The 17,549-nt window shown below is 30.3% G+C and overlaps 1 protein-coding gene across 2 annotated transcripts in view; it reads left to right on the forward strand.

Annotated features, from left to right (window-relative positions):
* LOC127702670 (zinc finger CCHC domain-containing protein 14-like) overlaps positions 1–16,031 on the forward strand; it is a 43,368-nt gene extending 27,337 nt beyond the window's left edge. For both annotated transcript variants that reach the window (XM_052206969.1, XM_052206970.1), the window contains 6 exons: positions 2,101–2,170; positions 3,080–3,239; positions 3,578–3,672; positions 5,147–5,400; positions 6,893–7,972; positions 8,754–16,031. In XM_052206969.1, the coding sequence (XP_052062929.1) occupies positions 2,101–2,170; positions 3,080–3,239; positions 3,578–3,672; positions 5,147–5,400; positions 6,893–7,972; positions 8,754–8,797 (1,703 nt within the window). In that variant the 3' untranslated portion in view covers positions 8,798–16,031. The remainder of the gene's footprint in view (positions 1–2,100; positions 2,171–3,079; positions 3,240–3,577; positions 3,673–5,146; positions 5,401–6,892; positions 7,973–8,753) is intronic.
* Positions 16,032–17,549: the final 1,518 nt, after the last annotated feature.

Below are 17,549 nucleotides of genomic sequence, written 5' to 3' on the forward strand. Positions count from 1 at the left end.
CTGCAAACACTCTACAAATTTTCATTTAAAAGACACTGTCTTGTGCAGAGCAATAAAATATCAATGATTTAAAAGACAATAGTTTCATTTTGAATCAATAATTTTAAAGACCTTGCTCAAGTCTTACATTGCTTGCCTTTTTGAATGACTATCACTACCAAATATTACATCTTGGTTCACTCTTCTTGCTTCCCTAATGACTGTTTCATTTTTATGTGCATGAAGTCATAGTTTATTACTGAACGATGGTTGTGGGATCAGTTAAGAAAGGCCTAAGATTTATCACCAATAATTAAAAAGACAATGATTTAAGGTTTGAAAAGCAATAATAACATATTCAGTTTAATGATTTCAACAACACATAGCTGAGAGGGTTTTAGAGCAGATTTTTACCCCTTGAAAAACTATTGTCAACTTTGACTTATGTTGTTTAGGGGTTACAATCTGCTCTATATCCCTCTCAACCAAGTATTATTTATATTATAATAACTCACTAACCATTTCTTAAAAAGAATAATACTCTTTTACATAGTCTTTGAAGCAAAACATGATCATGTTAAATTAATGAAGTAATAAGTTCTCAGCAAATTTCTATCCCTGATTCTTTAAAAACACTTTAAAAATTGAATAAGAGGGTGAAATCATCTTCATTCAAATCAATTTTTTTTGGTTAGAAACCCATCACATTTGTTCCTTTTGTCACCTTAATATATATGTAGAATTTTGTCACATTTGCACCATGGGTAGAATAGATTCTGTTATATTATCAATAGAAATATATACTATATATATATATAAGAAAAAGATGAACAAAAATATAGCTATTTATATTCAGATAGGTAGTCAGTAGTATGAATTGAGCAATCTCTATACATTATCCCAATATGAACTGACATTTGTTAGTTTAGAAAGATTGTGTGTTGTTAGATTGTAGAACTTTACCAGAATGAATATATATTGTCATGTTGCTGTTTGCCTTACTGCTGGAGCTGAACAACAGTGCTGCATGATCTATCAGGGGACAGTTTCATCATAGATAACTATTAACATACATCATTTAACATGTTAAACAGGATTTTGCTTTAATTTTATTTTTTTTCTGGTTTGGGGAAAATTCACATGTTAGACAGCTGTATTTCAGGGAGATGTTGGAATATGTAACGATTATATAATATCATCAGTATTTCATTGTGTGACATTGAAGTCCAGCATAAAGATGAAGAACCGCTTATTAAGATTTTTCTAATGCAAATCAGCTACACATCTTCCCTAGATAACCAATGACATCTTTGCCATTTAATCACTGAGATTAAAATGACATTTTTAATTAAAAATGAGATAGTTGTAAGATTAAATGGTTGATGTTGACTGTGTAAGTTTTCTGTCAATTTTGATAGAATTATTAAAAGATTTAAACCAATAACATTTCTGTTATTTTGTTACTTTCTGGATTTAACACATCTGTTTTCTTAACATTTACTTGTTGCATGAATTTTGTTGACATACCATGTTTTATTTTATTCTGTTTTTGTTTCTATATGAACTACAAACTTTGGCAGATATCTGTCAGTGCTTTACTTTATGTTTTTTCTTGAAGTATACGTTTTAACATTGATATTCACTGAGACACCAGTTTTTGTGGCCCTGAACAATAAAATATAGACTATAATGGAAAGGTATTGTGTGACATTTTGTAATGTAACATATGTGTCCCACACATGTTTGTAAGGAGACATATTGTTTTTGTCAATGCAAAATACAAAGACAAAGTTACTTCTCATCATTCTCTTCAGTTTTCATATTATGATCCAGTTGGTTTGGGGGACTTGAGAGCTAGCTGTGACAAACTAGCTCAGGCTCAGAATTAGCTAGTTTTGTCAGGATAAAGCATTACTGACCAAATTCAAAATTATGTTTTTAGATATTTGATCAGATTTCAATTCCAACATTTACCAGATTTGAGATTGATTAAAATGTGTAACAGGCAACACACAAAAATATACCACAAAAATAAGTATAATAAAAATAAAGGTTTAGAATATATATTTCATTTAAATAATAATTTTTCATGATGATTATTATTTTCTTTTCTCTTTTCAGGAGAGTCAGTTGGTTGTATACCATCACCTATGACAGTTCAACATGTACCTTTTTATGGACATATATTTAGGTAGGTTCCTTCACTTATGTAGGGTTCAAGTTTGTGTATCAGCAGAAAGTGATAAAGAAAATATAGCTTTACTTGAAGAAGGAAAAGTCAAAGCCAGAGAAAGGGCCAATTTTGATAATATTTATAAATTTGTCCACTATCTTTTTGATCAGTTTATATCAAATATATTATTTTGTTTTATAAATCAAGAAGTTCAATCAAATTGTCACAATGATATATAGATTTCACCACTGCAACAAGTGTGTTACGATATTTCTCCACTCGAGACAGTTAAATTTTAATATTTAAAGCGCGAGGTTTGCTGAGCTTTTTAAATAATTAAAATTTAACTGTTGAGAGTGGAGAAATATTGTAATACATGAGTTATAGTGTAGGAATCTGTTTCTCTAATGATTTTTATCATTCCTTTTTCAAAGAGTTGTCTTCTTTATATGTGATGTCATCAGGCATGGTCGCCTTTTTTCATGACGTCACAATAGGAAATTCAGAAGAAACCAAGAAAATTTAACGTCATAATTAAATTTCTACAAAATTTTTGCCGAGAACAGATATTTCACTAGTGAGGAGAAATATTTTTCTCACACCGATCAAGAAATGTGAAAATAGCACAAAAATTAGAGAAAATATTTTGTCAGTTGATACAACTTCTTACAATCTTGATGCATCTTTGGACTCACCTTTGAAGATGACGAGTCCAGACAGATTTTCAAGAGTCCAGGACTTGTGAACTCACCTTAATGAGAACCCTGCCCAGGTACTTAAAAAGGCCAGTAGTAGGGTAAAAATGTAATAGTCTAGTCAAGTGCTTTGTTGTGACATAGCTACAAATGGCTTAATCTGAGGATAGATGCAAAATAAGAAAAAAGATAACATTGGTGTTGATATTGAATGTTTTTGTTTTATCTTTAGGCATCCATATCAATCTCCAGCATCCTCTGGTCATGCTTCACCAAACAACAGTCGTTCAGCCTCTCCTGGAGATACTGGTATTGATCAGATTACAGCCCTGGTCAATAAACTTCAACTACAGAGATATAGAAGTGGTCTAGACAAGTTCACTATAGAACAGGTTGGTCATTCTATTGATATGATCAAATGAAAAATAAGACATTTAATAATATGTCCCTCAAACTAAGTTTTTATTACCATGTATGGTGTTAAAATTATAGTCTAACAAATTTTAAAAACAAGAAATAATGATATACAAGTTATTCCTGGCAGTGATGTGAAGCAGGGAACATAGTACTAAGCATCGAAATGCCTTTGATAGATTTGGATAAAACACATATGGGCGATTTATATCAACGAAATATCTGCATTTTTGCATCAATCATGATTGTAGTTATTGGAAATCATTTGACTGGTTAGGAGGTTATTAATAGCATTGATGTTCTTTATTGTTTTCAGTTGACTGCTCTACCAATAGATATGATGGTTAAGGAATGTGGTATGAGCTTGGAGGATGCTAATAGGATCTCTGCTGAGTTGGAAGAAAGGTCAAGGTAATATAACTGATAATACATAGTGATCTATATTGAACTAGAGGTTGTTGATAGAAAGTGAAAGGATATGGAGTAAATGTACATGGGACAAAATCGCACACAATACATATAGAAACATAGAAAATTATCAATGAACAGGACATGAGACAAAAAAAGGTGTAAAAAGTTGATTTGATTTGAACTGACAAATGGCTCTGATACCTTCCTTTATTTCTGGAATATAGAGTTGGTCAGTGGTATTGAAATGATACATATAGTCTTCACCCTGTTGACTTAGAGTTTTAAAATCAGTGGTACTTGTATGCAATATTCAAGTGAAAGTTGTTCTGTATCATTAGTAATGACATATACTGTAGATTCATAGTTATTAGTGGGATATCAATCTTCATTTGATGTCGTGGGTATAGATCTGATAATTGATTTCGTGGGTATAGATCTGATAATTGATTTCGTGGGTATAGATCTGATAATAAACCACACATTTAAATGTTCAACAAAGTATAAATATCAATAGGCTTGTTACATGTGTAAGCAAACTTATTCAAAACCAAAAAAATCGTATATCCATGAAAATTTCAATTTTTCCTCCATCCATGAACATGATGAAAATTGGTACCAACGAAAACAAATGAATCCACAGTAACCAACACGCACATATATATTTGCACATATATATTTCCGTCACTGAAATGATACCTATAAATATGTTCAATTGAGATTTGTTAAGAATCACTGGCACTATGCATACATTAAATTGAGAGTTATTCAGTGGTACTTATATTTTACCAACATTCATGTGTGATTCAGAGTTGTTCAAAATAAATGGAACTGGTATGTTTACTATGCATAGGTTCAATTTGGAATTGTTCGGAATCAGTGGCACAGATCTATTTCATATGTAAGAATGAGATTTGTTCAGAATTAAGAGGACTCATACCTTTTTCCTATGCAGATTCCAAAATTGAAACTATTTCCTTTGTTAATTCCATGATGGTATTACAAAACAAAAATTTTTAATAAGAAACATAATGATATTACAGAAAAAAAAATGACAACAAGGAAACTTTTTTTAACAGATCTATAAATAGTTTTATAGTTAATCTAGCAGGAAGTGAAAGTAATGAAGTATTCTGATTTAATTTATGTATTTTTGATATTTATCTCCAATTACAATTGACTTTTACTAAACAGGACTGTTAAGTCATAATTCTATGTTATGTATATGACTGCTTAACCAAGATTATCATCAAAGTTGCTAAAACTTATTGAAGAAAGGATATTTTTATCAGAGAACATATCAAATTTGAGACTTTTTTAGTACATTTTGTCCTAATTTTCTATACATCTTACATTCATATAGATAGATAGTGGTCTGATATATTTCTATATTTGAATTTATAAACATCTATCAAAACAACATATGTCATAGTTCACTGAATACCATATTCTGAGACAAGGATTTGATTTCTTGCAGAGAAAAACCACCAACTAGATTACCAAATGGAATTATGGAACCTTGTATTCCTGGACCAATGTCTCATTACCAAGCATTGTACATGCCCCCACCTCAGCCTATGTATCCCATGATGCCTTACCAGATTCCAAGCAATGTAATAGCTGCCAGAGATACCTCGTCATCAGAGAACTCTAGTCCCTCGCGTAGTCCTGTACCTCAGAAGAAACCTCCACAAAAAGGTGCTGATAGCTCATCAGATGATAGTGAGAAAGGTAGAGTATTTAGTCCTAACAATTAGAACATGGGTTAAAAGGTTCATTGAAATGGTATCTTTACTCTTTATTCTGTGCTGTCTCAAAGCAGATGACCTTTTACTTTTTCCTTTAAATTGAAGCATAATAGAAAATGAGTTATGAAACTTATACCTTTATCTTGCAATCAGATTAGTTTCAAGGGTTCGAGATCATGGATTCTTCCATATAGAAGATTGGACTTGCCATTTCAAGCAAGATTCCATCATGTTAGTGTTGAGCTTATACGTAATTGTATGCCAATGTTTGGGCCTACCTCGCATAAAAAAATATTTGGTTATTATCTTGAATATTATTATAGATAGAGATAAACTGTAAACAGCAATAATGTTCAGCAAAGTAAGATCTACAAATAAGTTGTCATGACCAAAATTGTCAGTCGACCCCTTTAGGAGTTATTGCCCTTAATAGTCAATTTTTAACAATTTCTTGTAAATTTGTGTAATCTTTTACAAAAATCTTCTTCTCTGAAACTACTGAGACAAATTAAACCATACTTGGCCATAATCATTATTAGGGTATCTAGTTTAAAAAATTTGTCCGATGACCCTGCCTTCCAACCATCATGGCCGACTTGGTTAAAAATAGAACATAGGGGTAAAATGCAGTTTTTGGTTTATATCTCTGAAACTAAAGCATTTAGAGCAAATCTGACAGGTGGCAAAAATGTTCATCAGATTTAGATTTATCTGCCCTGAAATTTTCAGACGAATCCGACAACCCGTTGTTGGGTTGCTGCCCCTGAGTTAGTAATTTTACAAAAATATTGCAGTTTTTTGTTTTTATCTTAGATATCATTATAATATCTAATATCTAATACTATTAATTATGATTTTACATGATTTCCAAAGCATCAGTAAATACAGGTGAGCGACACAGGCTCTTGAGAGCCTCTAGTTGTTATTATCTTAGATATCATTATAATATCTAATATCTAACACTATTAATTTTGATTTTAACCTTATTTTACATGATTTCCAAAGCAGCAGTAAATACAGGTGAGCGACACGATGAGGTCGAAGGGGACTTTAGGTTTGCACTCCGTCTCTCTCTGTCCATCCGTCAGTCCGGCAAATCAGTTTTCCACACTTTTTTCTCTTCGTGCTTGTTGATATTGATTTGATATTTGGTATATTGTTTTATCATGACAAGTTACAGATCAAGTTTCGAATTTTGTTCGATCTGATAATTTTGTGCAGAGTTACGGTCCTTGGACTGCGAAAATTCACTCAAATATTCAGTTTTCCGCACTTTTTTTCGTCATGCTTGAAGATATTGACTTGATATTTGTTATATAGTTTACACCATGACAAGTTATAGTTCAAGTTAGCATTTTGTTCCAGTACAATTAATTTTAACCGGTAGGGGACTATGTATTGCCAAGCAATACTCTCAGAATGCTTGTTTCTTTTCTTTTTGTATGACAACATTAATATGCCTTTTTATTTTGTAGGAAGTAGAGTTGATTCTCCATTTCTGGATGCTAAGAAGGAAGTTCATAATCCTAGTCAGAACACAGAGGAAGTAAATAGTGAAACTCCTCTACAAGCTGATCACCATGCCTTTGAGAATGTACATGGGCACAGCAGTAGTGGCAGTGGATACCAGTCAGATCCAACTCCAACACAAGGGCCTTTCATGCGAGTGATTTTTCCCAACAACTCTTACAAAGCTCAGCCTACTCATAGTAATCTGAATTTTCCAAATAAGACATTAATCAGTATGCCAGATACTGTTGGTGGACGTCGTATAGGATATGCCTATCCGTACCAACGATGTGATAACCAGACCTTGACTACAACTGTAGCTTCAAACAGTAGTAGCAATGGTCCAGAAATGACACGTAGGCCAGTAATACCTGGTCAGATTCCAATTATTAGATCTCCAACAGTCAGTGGAAATGGCCGCAACTTCATGTGTTCTGTTACCGCATCAGCGACTCCTGTAATGGCAGCGAATCTTCAAAACAGTTTAAATGGCAATATTCGACATATTGGTCTGGCCCCATCAGTATCAGATCCAGGTCTTTCACCTAATCAAGATTCACAAAACGGTTCTGGAAATCAGAGTCCATTGCCAAATGGTAACCCTGTTACTTGTTCCGGACCTAATGGACACATTAGTCATGCACAGTGTACTTCCTGTGGCTGTACCGGAAGCCATCAAGTTCCATCATATCAAGTCCACTTACCAAATCATCACTACCTACAGAATCAAATGATGTTTCCACCTTTTATGAATGCAAATCCAAACGGAATCGTTCATCACCCATATTATCATCATCCACATTTCCAATATCCAATATCAAATGGAATACCTCCGAGTTACCTTCAAGCAATCAATCCTCATCCATATCCGAATGTAGCCGGGGCTCAGTATAGCTGTTTTCCTCCAGTTGTGTTACAACGTCGGAACAGTGCAGGATACAATGCTGGAAAGCCACAAAGAACCACTTCTGCAACTTGTTCCAACTGTGGGTCAACTGATCATATATCCTCCGAGTGTAAAGAAAGCTCCATGGAATCCATGTCGGGTAATTCTTCATAAAACTCTTATCTTCTTTGAGTATCAATAGTCCCAAGTTCCTGTAAAAAGATATAAGAAGATGTGGTATGAGTGCCAATGAGACAACTCTCCATCCAAGTCACAATTTGTAAAAGTAAACCATTATAGGTCAAAGTACGGCCTTCAACACGGAGCCTTGGCTCACACCGAACAGCAAGCTATAAAGGGCCCCAAAAATGACTAGTGTAAAACCATTCAAACAGGAAAACCAACGGTCTAATCTATATAAAAAACGAAAAACAGTCAGTAATTTAAATCTGTGAATGGCCAGTTTTCAGTATTGTGACAAGGAAAATATAATTACTTATTGATAAACTAATAAACTAAATGTGGGATTCATGCAATCACTTAAGCTATTCAACACAAGGTTATAAGTGAAGACAATCCTAGTTATTGTAAGTGAAGACAATCCTAGTTATTGTAAGTCAAGACAATCCTAGTTATTGTATAAGAGGCCATTCTGTTTTGATTTTAGGGGATTTCTGCTAAATCCATGATTTGTCTGTTATAACTTTCTTTGTTCAACATAGTAATTGATTTCCAGTACAGCCGTTATTGCCTCTATTTATGATGAATTATTTCACGTTTTGGGATAATGTATTACCCAAATAGAATTGCTTATTATATATGTAAGGTAAGAAAATAACAAATATTTACTTTGTATGATAATAATGAATATTTACCTTGTATGATTGTAACAAATATTTACCTTGTATGATTGTAACACATATTTACTTTGTATTTTTCAGCTTCTTTTCATTTAAAATATGATCCTAAATCAAATTCGGATTGACTAGCAAAGGAGAAAAACAACTACAGATCACCCAAGGCTAACTTTTTCCCTCAAAGAAGAAAACATTTTATGTATTTACCAAGAACATTTTCTCTGAGAAAGTGAATGTGGAGAGTGGTTTTATACCAGACTTTCTGGGATCTCTGTGATATCCCATTCTCCATATTTTAATCGTGTGATTTGGTTATGTAACTGTTTTAAATTGTGATTATTCTTACAAATCAGTGCGATTTATGACATTTTGTTTAATCATGTTTTGAGAGTGTATTGATGTATTTTTTGAATGAATCAGTTTTTACTAGTGTTTGAATCTTTGTTTGATCATGATTTTTAATGATTTATGCCTGTGTAAATGATAATAATATTGTGATGTGTAAATTATGTTGTGTGAATATTTCTGCAGCTGAATGATTTAAGAAGTTTGATTGGTCTAGAAAAGTAATTGTCTTTTTCAAGTGACATTAATGAATGTTGTAAAGCAGAAAATGTTTATATCTGATAAAACGTGAAAAGGGATTTTATTTAATAAAAGGGGCAAATGATTTCAGAACCCAGAAAAAATATAAAATCAAAAGACCTTGTTCTTATAACATGTTTAATATGTTGAAAGTGGAATAAAATTGATAAAAAAGCAATTTATAGGGTAGGAGCTATATGTAAGACAGTATTTAATATTTGATTTTGAATTGTTCATTCTGCTAAAGTACTTATAAGATTTGATAAAGTTCTAAATAGCATTTAATTTAAATGTACTTAACTGTTAGGAATTGATTTAGTATGTAAATTAAGTTTTATTTTTATTTTGAATAACTCTTCTGTGCTTAAAATTTCTGTATAATCATAACTTGCAAACTGTGGTATTGTTGCATAATCTAGAAAGTTCTCTCATTCTTTTAGTGCACATGATAATTTGTTAATCACATTAGTATTATTGCAACAATTGAAGTATATCCAGATACAACTTTTTTTTTATCGTTTATCATGACTTTTTAAGATGTTTCTTGACTAAGTTATTTTTGGCTGTGTTGAACAAAGTGTGCTGTAGAGTTTATTTACTTCAATTTTTTGTTGGTTTTGATTTATTGATTTCAGTAGTTTTTTACTTGCTGCAGAAGAAAAACCAAATTTATAGTAAAATGAACTTTCAACTCGGAAGTTTAGAATCATAAAATATCACATTATTTATTTAAATATTCAGATTCACTCTGATGTCCCCATTAAAGCCTTGATGATATTGGGTTTTTCCCTCCACACAAATAATCCTAGGTTAGTGCAATTTGAAGTATTAGTGCTTGTATTTGTTTAAAACATATAATCAGATTTTGTATTTAACTGGTAAGTGCTTTGTCATAAACTTTGTGATATTTTTGTGCCATGAATGATGTAATAGTTCAGTGATAATTCTTCAAAATAGTCCTATACAAGATCTTTTCTTTCAAACATGTTATTTAGCATTGTATTAAAGGGGATACCTTCCAGTGAAACAAAAGATTTATTTTATGAAGGAAGAATCATTTTAGGTTTTAACAGCATATTTTTCTTTTTTGTTCCAAAAGGAGGCAGCAAGAATTAAAACTGGCAAAATGACCCATTACCTAAGTGCTCTCTTATATATGTTATGGTCATAATTCAAGAATGGCTTGTTCTTTTTCTCATAAATAATAAAATAAGTAACTTAAAAATAAAACTAAATAAAGTTAACAGGCATTCTGATTTGATCGTTTTAGTTTTCAAGACCAGAAAAGTAAAATTTTGTTTTAAAGCAGAATAAGTGTGCAAAGTGGATATTTTTAAGTAAAAAGTGCATGTTAATACCTTGTATTGTATATTTTAGTAAAAAACTGTATGTATGGTTCCCTATGTTGTATGTGAGATAAGTATTGATAACATTGACCAGGGTTCTAGTCAGCTTAAGAATGTGAATTTTGATCTCATTATTACCATTTTAGATCTAAAAAAAATGTAGAATTTCTGTTAAAAAGATTTCTATTAAAAAAATCCTTTCCTAGTATGGATACATGATTTGAATATTGTCTGGATTGACTAAGATGTTTTGTTGTTGGCTCTCATTTTGTTGTTTTAGTTCAAAAAAAAAAATAATTGTATATTTGTAATTAGAATCAAGATTTTTATTTAATTTTATATATCAAATTATTAATTCTTGAACTGGATTATTTCACATAAACATTGCATTCGAAAAAAAAAGTTTAGAATATATGTTTAACAATACTTCATATGCAAATGGGTATATTCATGATAGGAATGTGCAGGAGAATGCTTGATTCAAATTTGCATAGGTATTTTTGTCCATAATGAAATTTTTAATAGACCATTAAAAGTGAACAGGAGAGAACTTTTTATATATGTAATCTAATTTTAGTTTTATTCAGAGTAGTCCATAAAAACAGCCATCATGCCCTAGACCTGTCATTTCGTCCAGAACATGACGGTGAATTTTTATGTAAATATAACACGAGTGTTGATTTTCCATGATTAAAATCAGTGATCTCATATTTTTATGGTGACATTTTAGATATTGTTTCAAACATGTTTAATGTACATATATTTTAGTGCTTTCTTTTTAATGGATGAATAATATGATTACACAATGTATTTGTTTGTTGAGGCCTTAAGTTATAGTACAATTATGTAAGGATTTTTCTTGAGAGAGTTGTCAGGTTATATAAAATTAGTGTAAACAATATTTTATTGTGCAAATAAGAACATGAACAATACAATATGACAGTTCTATTTGGATTGGAAAACATGTGCATTTTTACTTATACAAATTTCTCTCTCTGTTGTCATGTTGTCCCCAATATTAATGCAGTCATGATTAGTACAAAAAAGGAAGAAGAGCTATACATGTTGTAGGTATTTGATTTAAATGACAAATGTACTAAATTTCAACATTTATTCTTATTAGTCATGTCCATATTTACTTGTTACTTCTCTTAAACCCATTCTCAAGGGAACAGCTAATGATTGACTGTTCATGTCTTTTGTTATGAAAGCTATGATGGGTTAAATAATTTAAATAATGCCTCTCCTCCTCCCACTTCTATCAGGGTCATTCAATTGCAGATAACTATAAATGTTGGAGACATAGTCCCTTATCAGATATCATTTTGTATTTATACATCTTATACAGCCAAACAGACATCATTTTATTATACACTGGAAGTTAGTGGACTACATATTGATATCAATCAATTGCTAAAGTATAAACAAATTTTGTAAATGAATATTGAAAATTAGTCTTGGATGGTTCAATATTGAATTTTGGTGATAAAGCATTGTTAAATAATTTCTATTGAAACATCCATATGTAACAGCAAGCTGACTTAGTGTAATCCATATTAATGTATAAAGATATTAATTGAAAGGGTCATCAAATGGTTTACATTTTTTCAAAGCCTTATATTATTTTTGTTACCCAAGTTATTTAACATAGTGAGAATTGTATATGTTCAGTAAGATATGTTTTTTTTAATGGATAATTATAAAAAGATAGTGTTGTCCCCCCTGTCATAGAAGATTGTGATTGCATTCTCATAAGTATGAAAGGGTTTCCTGATCTTGATCTGAAAAGCATGATTTATTGTTTACGAGCTCTTTTAGTTGTGGTTATTTTTTTGTCATCACCAATGGTTATTGTCAGGTTTTATAATACATTTGTCTATTAGAGATCTCCTGACTTTGACTGATTTTCATGGATCAGTGAGTCAAATATTTTTTTGTGACTTGATCATTTCAAAATAAATGTTTAAATTAGATTTACTATCTTGTACCCCTATGAGTCCCTTTAAAAGTATGTGTGTAATTTGGCCTTTACATTAAAGACCTTCATGGATATTAATTAATAATATGTTACTTAGGTATTAAGATATTTCTTGTGACCACTTTTCTTTTAATATGTCATTAATCTAGATTCTATTTTTCAATCACCTTGGCAAGAAAAAAACATTCATAAAGTACATGCACAATGTTAAATTTGCTATATTAAATTATTTTAATCTTAATAATCACAATGAAAGATATTTTACAGCTTTGGGGCAGTTCAAAAGTTTTATTGATTTAATATTTTGGTTTTATATTTATATTTTTGAATTTTTATAGTTCTTTTAATGTCTATGTTGAATGTATTCAAAAAGTTATATAATGATAAAAAAAAATGTCACATATTTAGATACTTTTGAACTATATTTGAAAATTAATGCTAATTTAGAAAAAAAAAACTTGAATTGTTTTATTAAAAAAAAATTGATTCACTGAATATTTATACATGCATGAAACCTATATTTTTTGTGTTTGCATCTATACATTTCTTCTTATATTCTAGTCCTATGAGCTAACTTACAAATACTGGTAATTAAGGTGCTAATTGAGTGTATTCACATACATATTACAGTCCAATTTTGGTAGCTTAATGTCAAGGGAACCTTGTTTGAAACTTTTTATTGTTGAAAATGTACCAATGCAGTGAAGTTTTTTTGTTTTGGTTTGTATATTTGCTGAGCATATTATTTTTTACTAAGAAATGACTTTCTAGAGATAATAGGACATAGGGGGTATAATTTTCTTTAATGTTCATATCTTTATAATGTAGTGCCATCAACTTTATAACTTCAATTTTACTAAAAAAAAAAGTGTTTATAAAATTTCAGACAAGGACTAATTTGGTTCTATATTAGTTCATATCCACCAAATTGTTGTCAAAATGTGATTGAATGTCAAACTGTGTTAAGAATTGTTCTTAAAATTTATATTACCAATTTTTTAATGTAATGATTTGCTTGTAGGTAACCTCTTAGCAGTTGTAAAATATTTGTGTCTAATATCTACAAATTGCATTTTATAATATTTCAGTGTTCAGAAAAAAAAAAGGCAAATTTTGAGTGTTCAACGATTATAGCATATAAAAAACAAGATCAAAAAATTAATCTCAAACTGGTAGCATCTATGCAGGATATTTTTTAACATACTTATTTTCTGAAATTGTTTTCTTTTTGATAAGAATGTTGTCGGAAATATGATTTATGGAATGTATCAAACAAATGCAAATAGTACTTACAGTAGACTACTTGATATTTAGATGAAAATGTATCATCATTCCTGTGTCTTAGTTTAAAGCAGTATTAGTTCAACACCTGTATTTAAACTGTATCCTAACCTTTTTGATGAGAAAACAAATTGGATAGAAACTTTTAGAACTAATGTTTGATATTATGTTTTAAACAAAAGCAAACAGACTGTCTATTTCATTTTGTTTTTAACTGGATTTTCGAAGTAAAAATTGGTTATTGATTTGGCGATGTACAGCGGGAGCGGCTGCCAAACAGTGTCCGTTCATTTACATGAAAACGCTTGAAGAAATTTTTTAAAATTTAGATATGTTGTTTCCTGTGTCTAAATGAAGGTCAAGTTCAATTTTCACGATTTTAGCTTTTCTCGTTAGTTACTTATAGTCCTCTTTTCCAAGAATCCAATTTTGATGAATTAATCCTTTTCTGTACGAAGGGAAATAACTCATTTTTAAAAAGATTTTTTAAAAGACACCTGTATTAATGATAAATGACATTTTGGATTTTTTTTTCTTTTCTTTGGTAAATTGTTTGAACAATTTTGTGGTAGGTTTGTTTGTTATTCTATATAAACTAATTGTCTGAGTGTGTGTTAATTTTAATTTTTACTTGATCCTGTTCCAGATTTGCAAATTCATTAGATAATAATCTATTTGTGTTAAAGGATATATTTCATTACATTACATTGTGTAGATAAAGTTGTAGAATTTCATAGATAAGTTGCAGATCTTTATTAGTTTGTTAAAAATGAAAGAAAAATATTGGGAACTATTAACTATATATATAAAGTTTGATTACACTAAGTGTTTTTAAATGATTTTCAACTTTTATCAAGATAACACACGATCTGTTAAGTGTCAATCACCCAATTATAATTGTAGTGACAGATTAATTTGAAAACTATTAATTATATTAGATTGTAATTTGAAAATAAATATAACATCATATCTAATTACATCATATCTAATTTTAGATTTGCATTATTTGTTCATGGAAATAAAGTTATTTCCCTTTGAACAAAATTGGTTTAACTAAGAAGTATTTCATCAAAAATTGAATTCTTGGGGTTCTTTGATATGCTGATTCTAGCAATGTACATAGATTTTGGATATTGGACCATAACAGGTAAATATCGAATTTCAATTTTGTGTCACGAACCTATGCGGTATCAAATATTCAATCACAATCCAAATTCAGAGCTGTTTTAAGTTTAAATGTTGTGTCCATACTTGCTCAACTGTTCAGTGTTCGACCTCTGCAGGAAAATTCGGGTTGCTGTCTCTCTGACAGCCTCTTGTTGATAATAAAGTAAATACATTACCCTAGGATCACAGGTTTTAGTCAGTGTAAAAAGCAAACACTGTAATCCTCAGACCTTGATTAACCATTTATTATATCAATCCAAATTTGTTTTTTCGTGTTTCTTATATGTAAGATAACAGCAAAAATTAGAGTATTTGTAATGCTCATGTGAGACTTTAAAGACTTGTGAACTGTATTTTAGACAATATGTCACTTTTTGGTGCAGTAAAATTTGGAATTAATTATTTTGATACCATTTCTTTTTATATTTCACTTAAATATTAAATAGTCTTTACAAAAAGAAAGTTAAAATGGTGTCTTGTGTGCATGCTAGAAAAAACCTAGCTGAAATCAGGATATGGTTGCAGATACTTATTTTTATTTCAAGAATAGAAATAGATTAAATATACATATTAATTTTGTAAGCTTTTTTTGAAAACATAATATGACTGCTTGCAATAACATGTCTGTACATAATCATTTATAAAACAGGTTTTGTATATGCATATGAAAAAATGTATCAGCAATCTTGGTTGTATGATTTTAATGATTTTTTAAAAGGCAAGTTGTTTGACTATTGTGTTACTGGGATATAATTATGTGTCCTTTAAAATACAGAAATGTGATATTACTGGCAGTTAAAATTATACAAGGACTAAGCATGGTTTGAGAAGTATGTTTAAACAAGGAAAATATATCACCTAATAGAAATTTGAAGGGAAAAAGTATTGCATAGATTTGTGGGTAAGGCTTGAAAAATTATACCAAACAAAAATGGAGAAGTGAAAAGTGTGGTGTGGTAGAATTAGGATTGAATGAATATTGTTTGCCTAACTATTTTAGAAATAGGAAAGAAAAAATGTAGGAAAGGAGACTCCTGCATTTACAAAGATTTTGTTATGTTACACACCATTTTCCTCTTCACAAAAAAAGTCTATTGTTTTGAATTTAAAAAAAAACATTGTATACTTAATTTTGTGCACCTTAAGGTTTTTATCCATATTCTAAGTTTTGAGCATTCCTGATAATGGCTATATCAGAAATCTTTTGCAACAGAAAAACATATTTTGATCTTGATCAATGAGTGAATAATAACAAAAAAGTGTGGGCAAACTCAGTAGGAAAATTCAAATTTGTCTACGTACTTCACATCACATGAACATAACTTTTTGACTGCCAGTAATATCAACTGCTTACCCCTATTGTTTAATTTATTATAATGCATTGCTCAAATATTGGCTGATTGTACATTGGATAGTTGTGTTAATTATAAAACGCCTGTTTGACCAGTCATTGACATTTTTAAGAATATCAGTATGTATGTATTTTATGCATAAAAACCAATTCATGTAAAAAAAAAGATAAAAATAAAGAATTAAATAAATTCTGTGTTTTTTTAATTTATAGGGTAACATACAACTCACTCCTGTTATCTTGAACTAAGATAAGTCGAACATTCCAAGGATCAGATACAGTTAAGTTTATCCCTGAACAATTAAAAGTGATTGCTCTGTTTAACATGCTATATCACTATTAAAGAGCAAGTTTAATTGTTTTGCTATGTTAGAATGATCTCCAATTATGCGTCTGAAAAGCTTGTATTGAATTTTAAACAAAATAGCTATATTATTCTTAACCATTTAACGAATTTGAAACTATTCAGGCAGAAAAGGCATTGTGATGTCAATTATAACAACAATCTGATAAAGGCATTAACTTGCAGAAGAATAGAAACAGCATGTTTTGATAAACCCTACCCATAATATCTGAAGATTTACAGAGATCTAGAGGATATGGAATTTCAAAAAAAAAGAACATTTATCAAAGACAGCTATACAGCCCTCTCATGCACAAAAGATTTACACAATTAGAATCAATGAAAAAGTGCACAACCTTGTTATGACCATACTAGCCAATATGTTTAATGTTTAAATTGTTCATTAATGATGTATATTTCTACCAATTGTCTCACATTTTGGAAAAAGCTCTGAAATGAAGACTTCTAAGGACCGAGGTCTTAAGAAAATTGCAAAACCTTTTTTGTCATGGATTCTATTATATTGGTTAACCAAGATTTGTATTGTTTCAGATTTTTATACGACCGCAAAAAATTAGAATAGATGATTAAGAATATAAATATTACTAAAGCATTTGGACATGATGGCATCTATCCCTGTGTAATAAAGGAAATGTCAACAGTCATTCGACACCAATTTCACTTCTTTCACAATCCACCAATTGGGGTACCATTCTAAAAGAATGGAAAACGGCCAAATATCTGCCCACTCTTAATATAAATGATCGATCCATACCCAGTAACTATCAACCAGTATCACGTACCTGTATTACATTTTAGTTTATGGTAT

This window comes from Mytilus californianus, unplaced genomic scaffold (assembly GCF_021869535.1).
Source record: "Mytilus californianus isolate M0D057914Y unplaced genomic scaffold, xbMytCali1.0.p SCAF_5, whole genome shotgun sequence".
NCBI lineage: Eukaryota > Metazoa > Mollusca > Bivalvia > Mytilida > Mytilidae > Mytilus > Mytilus californianus.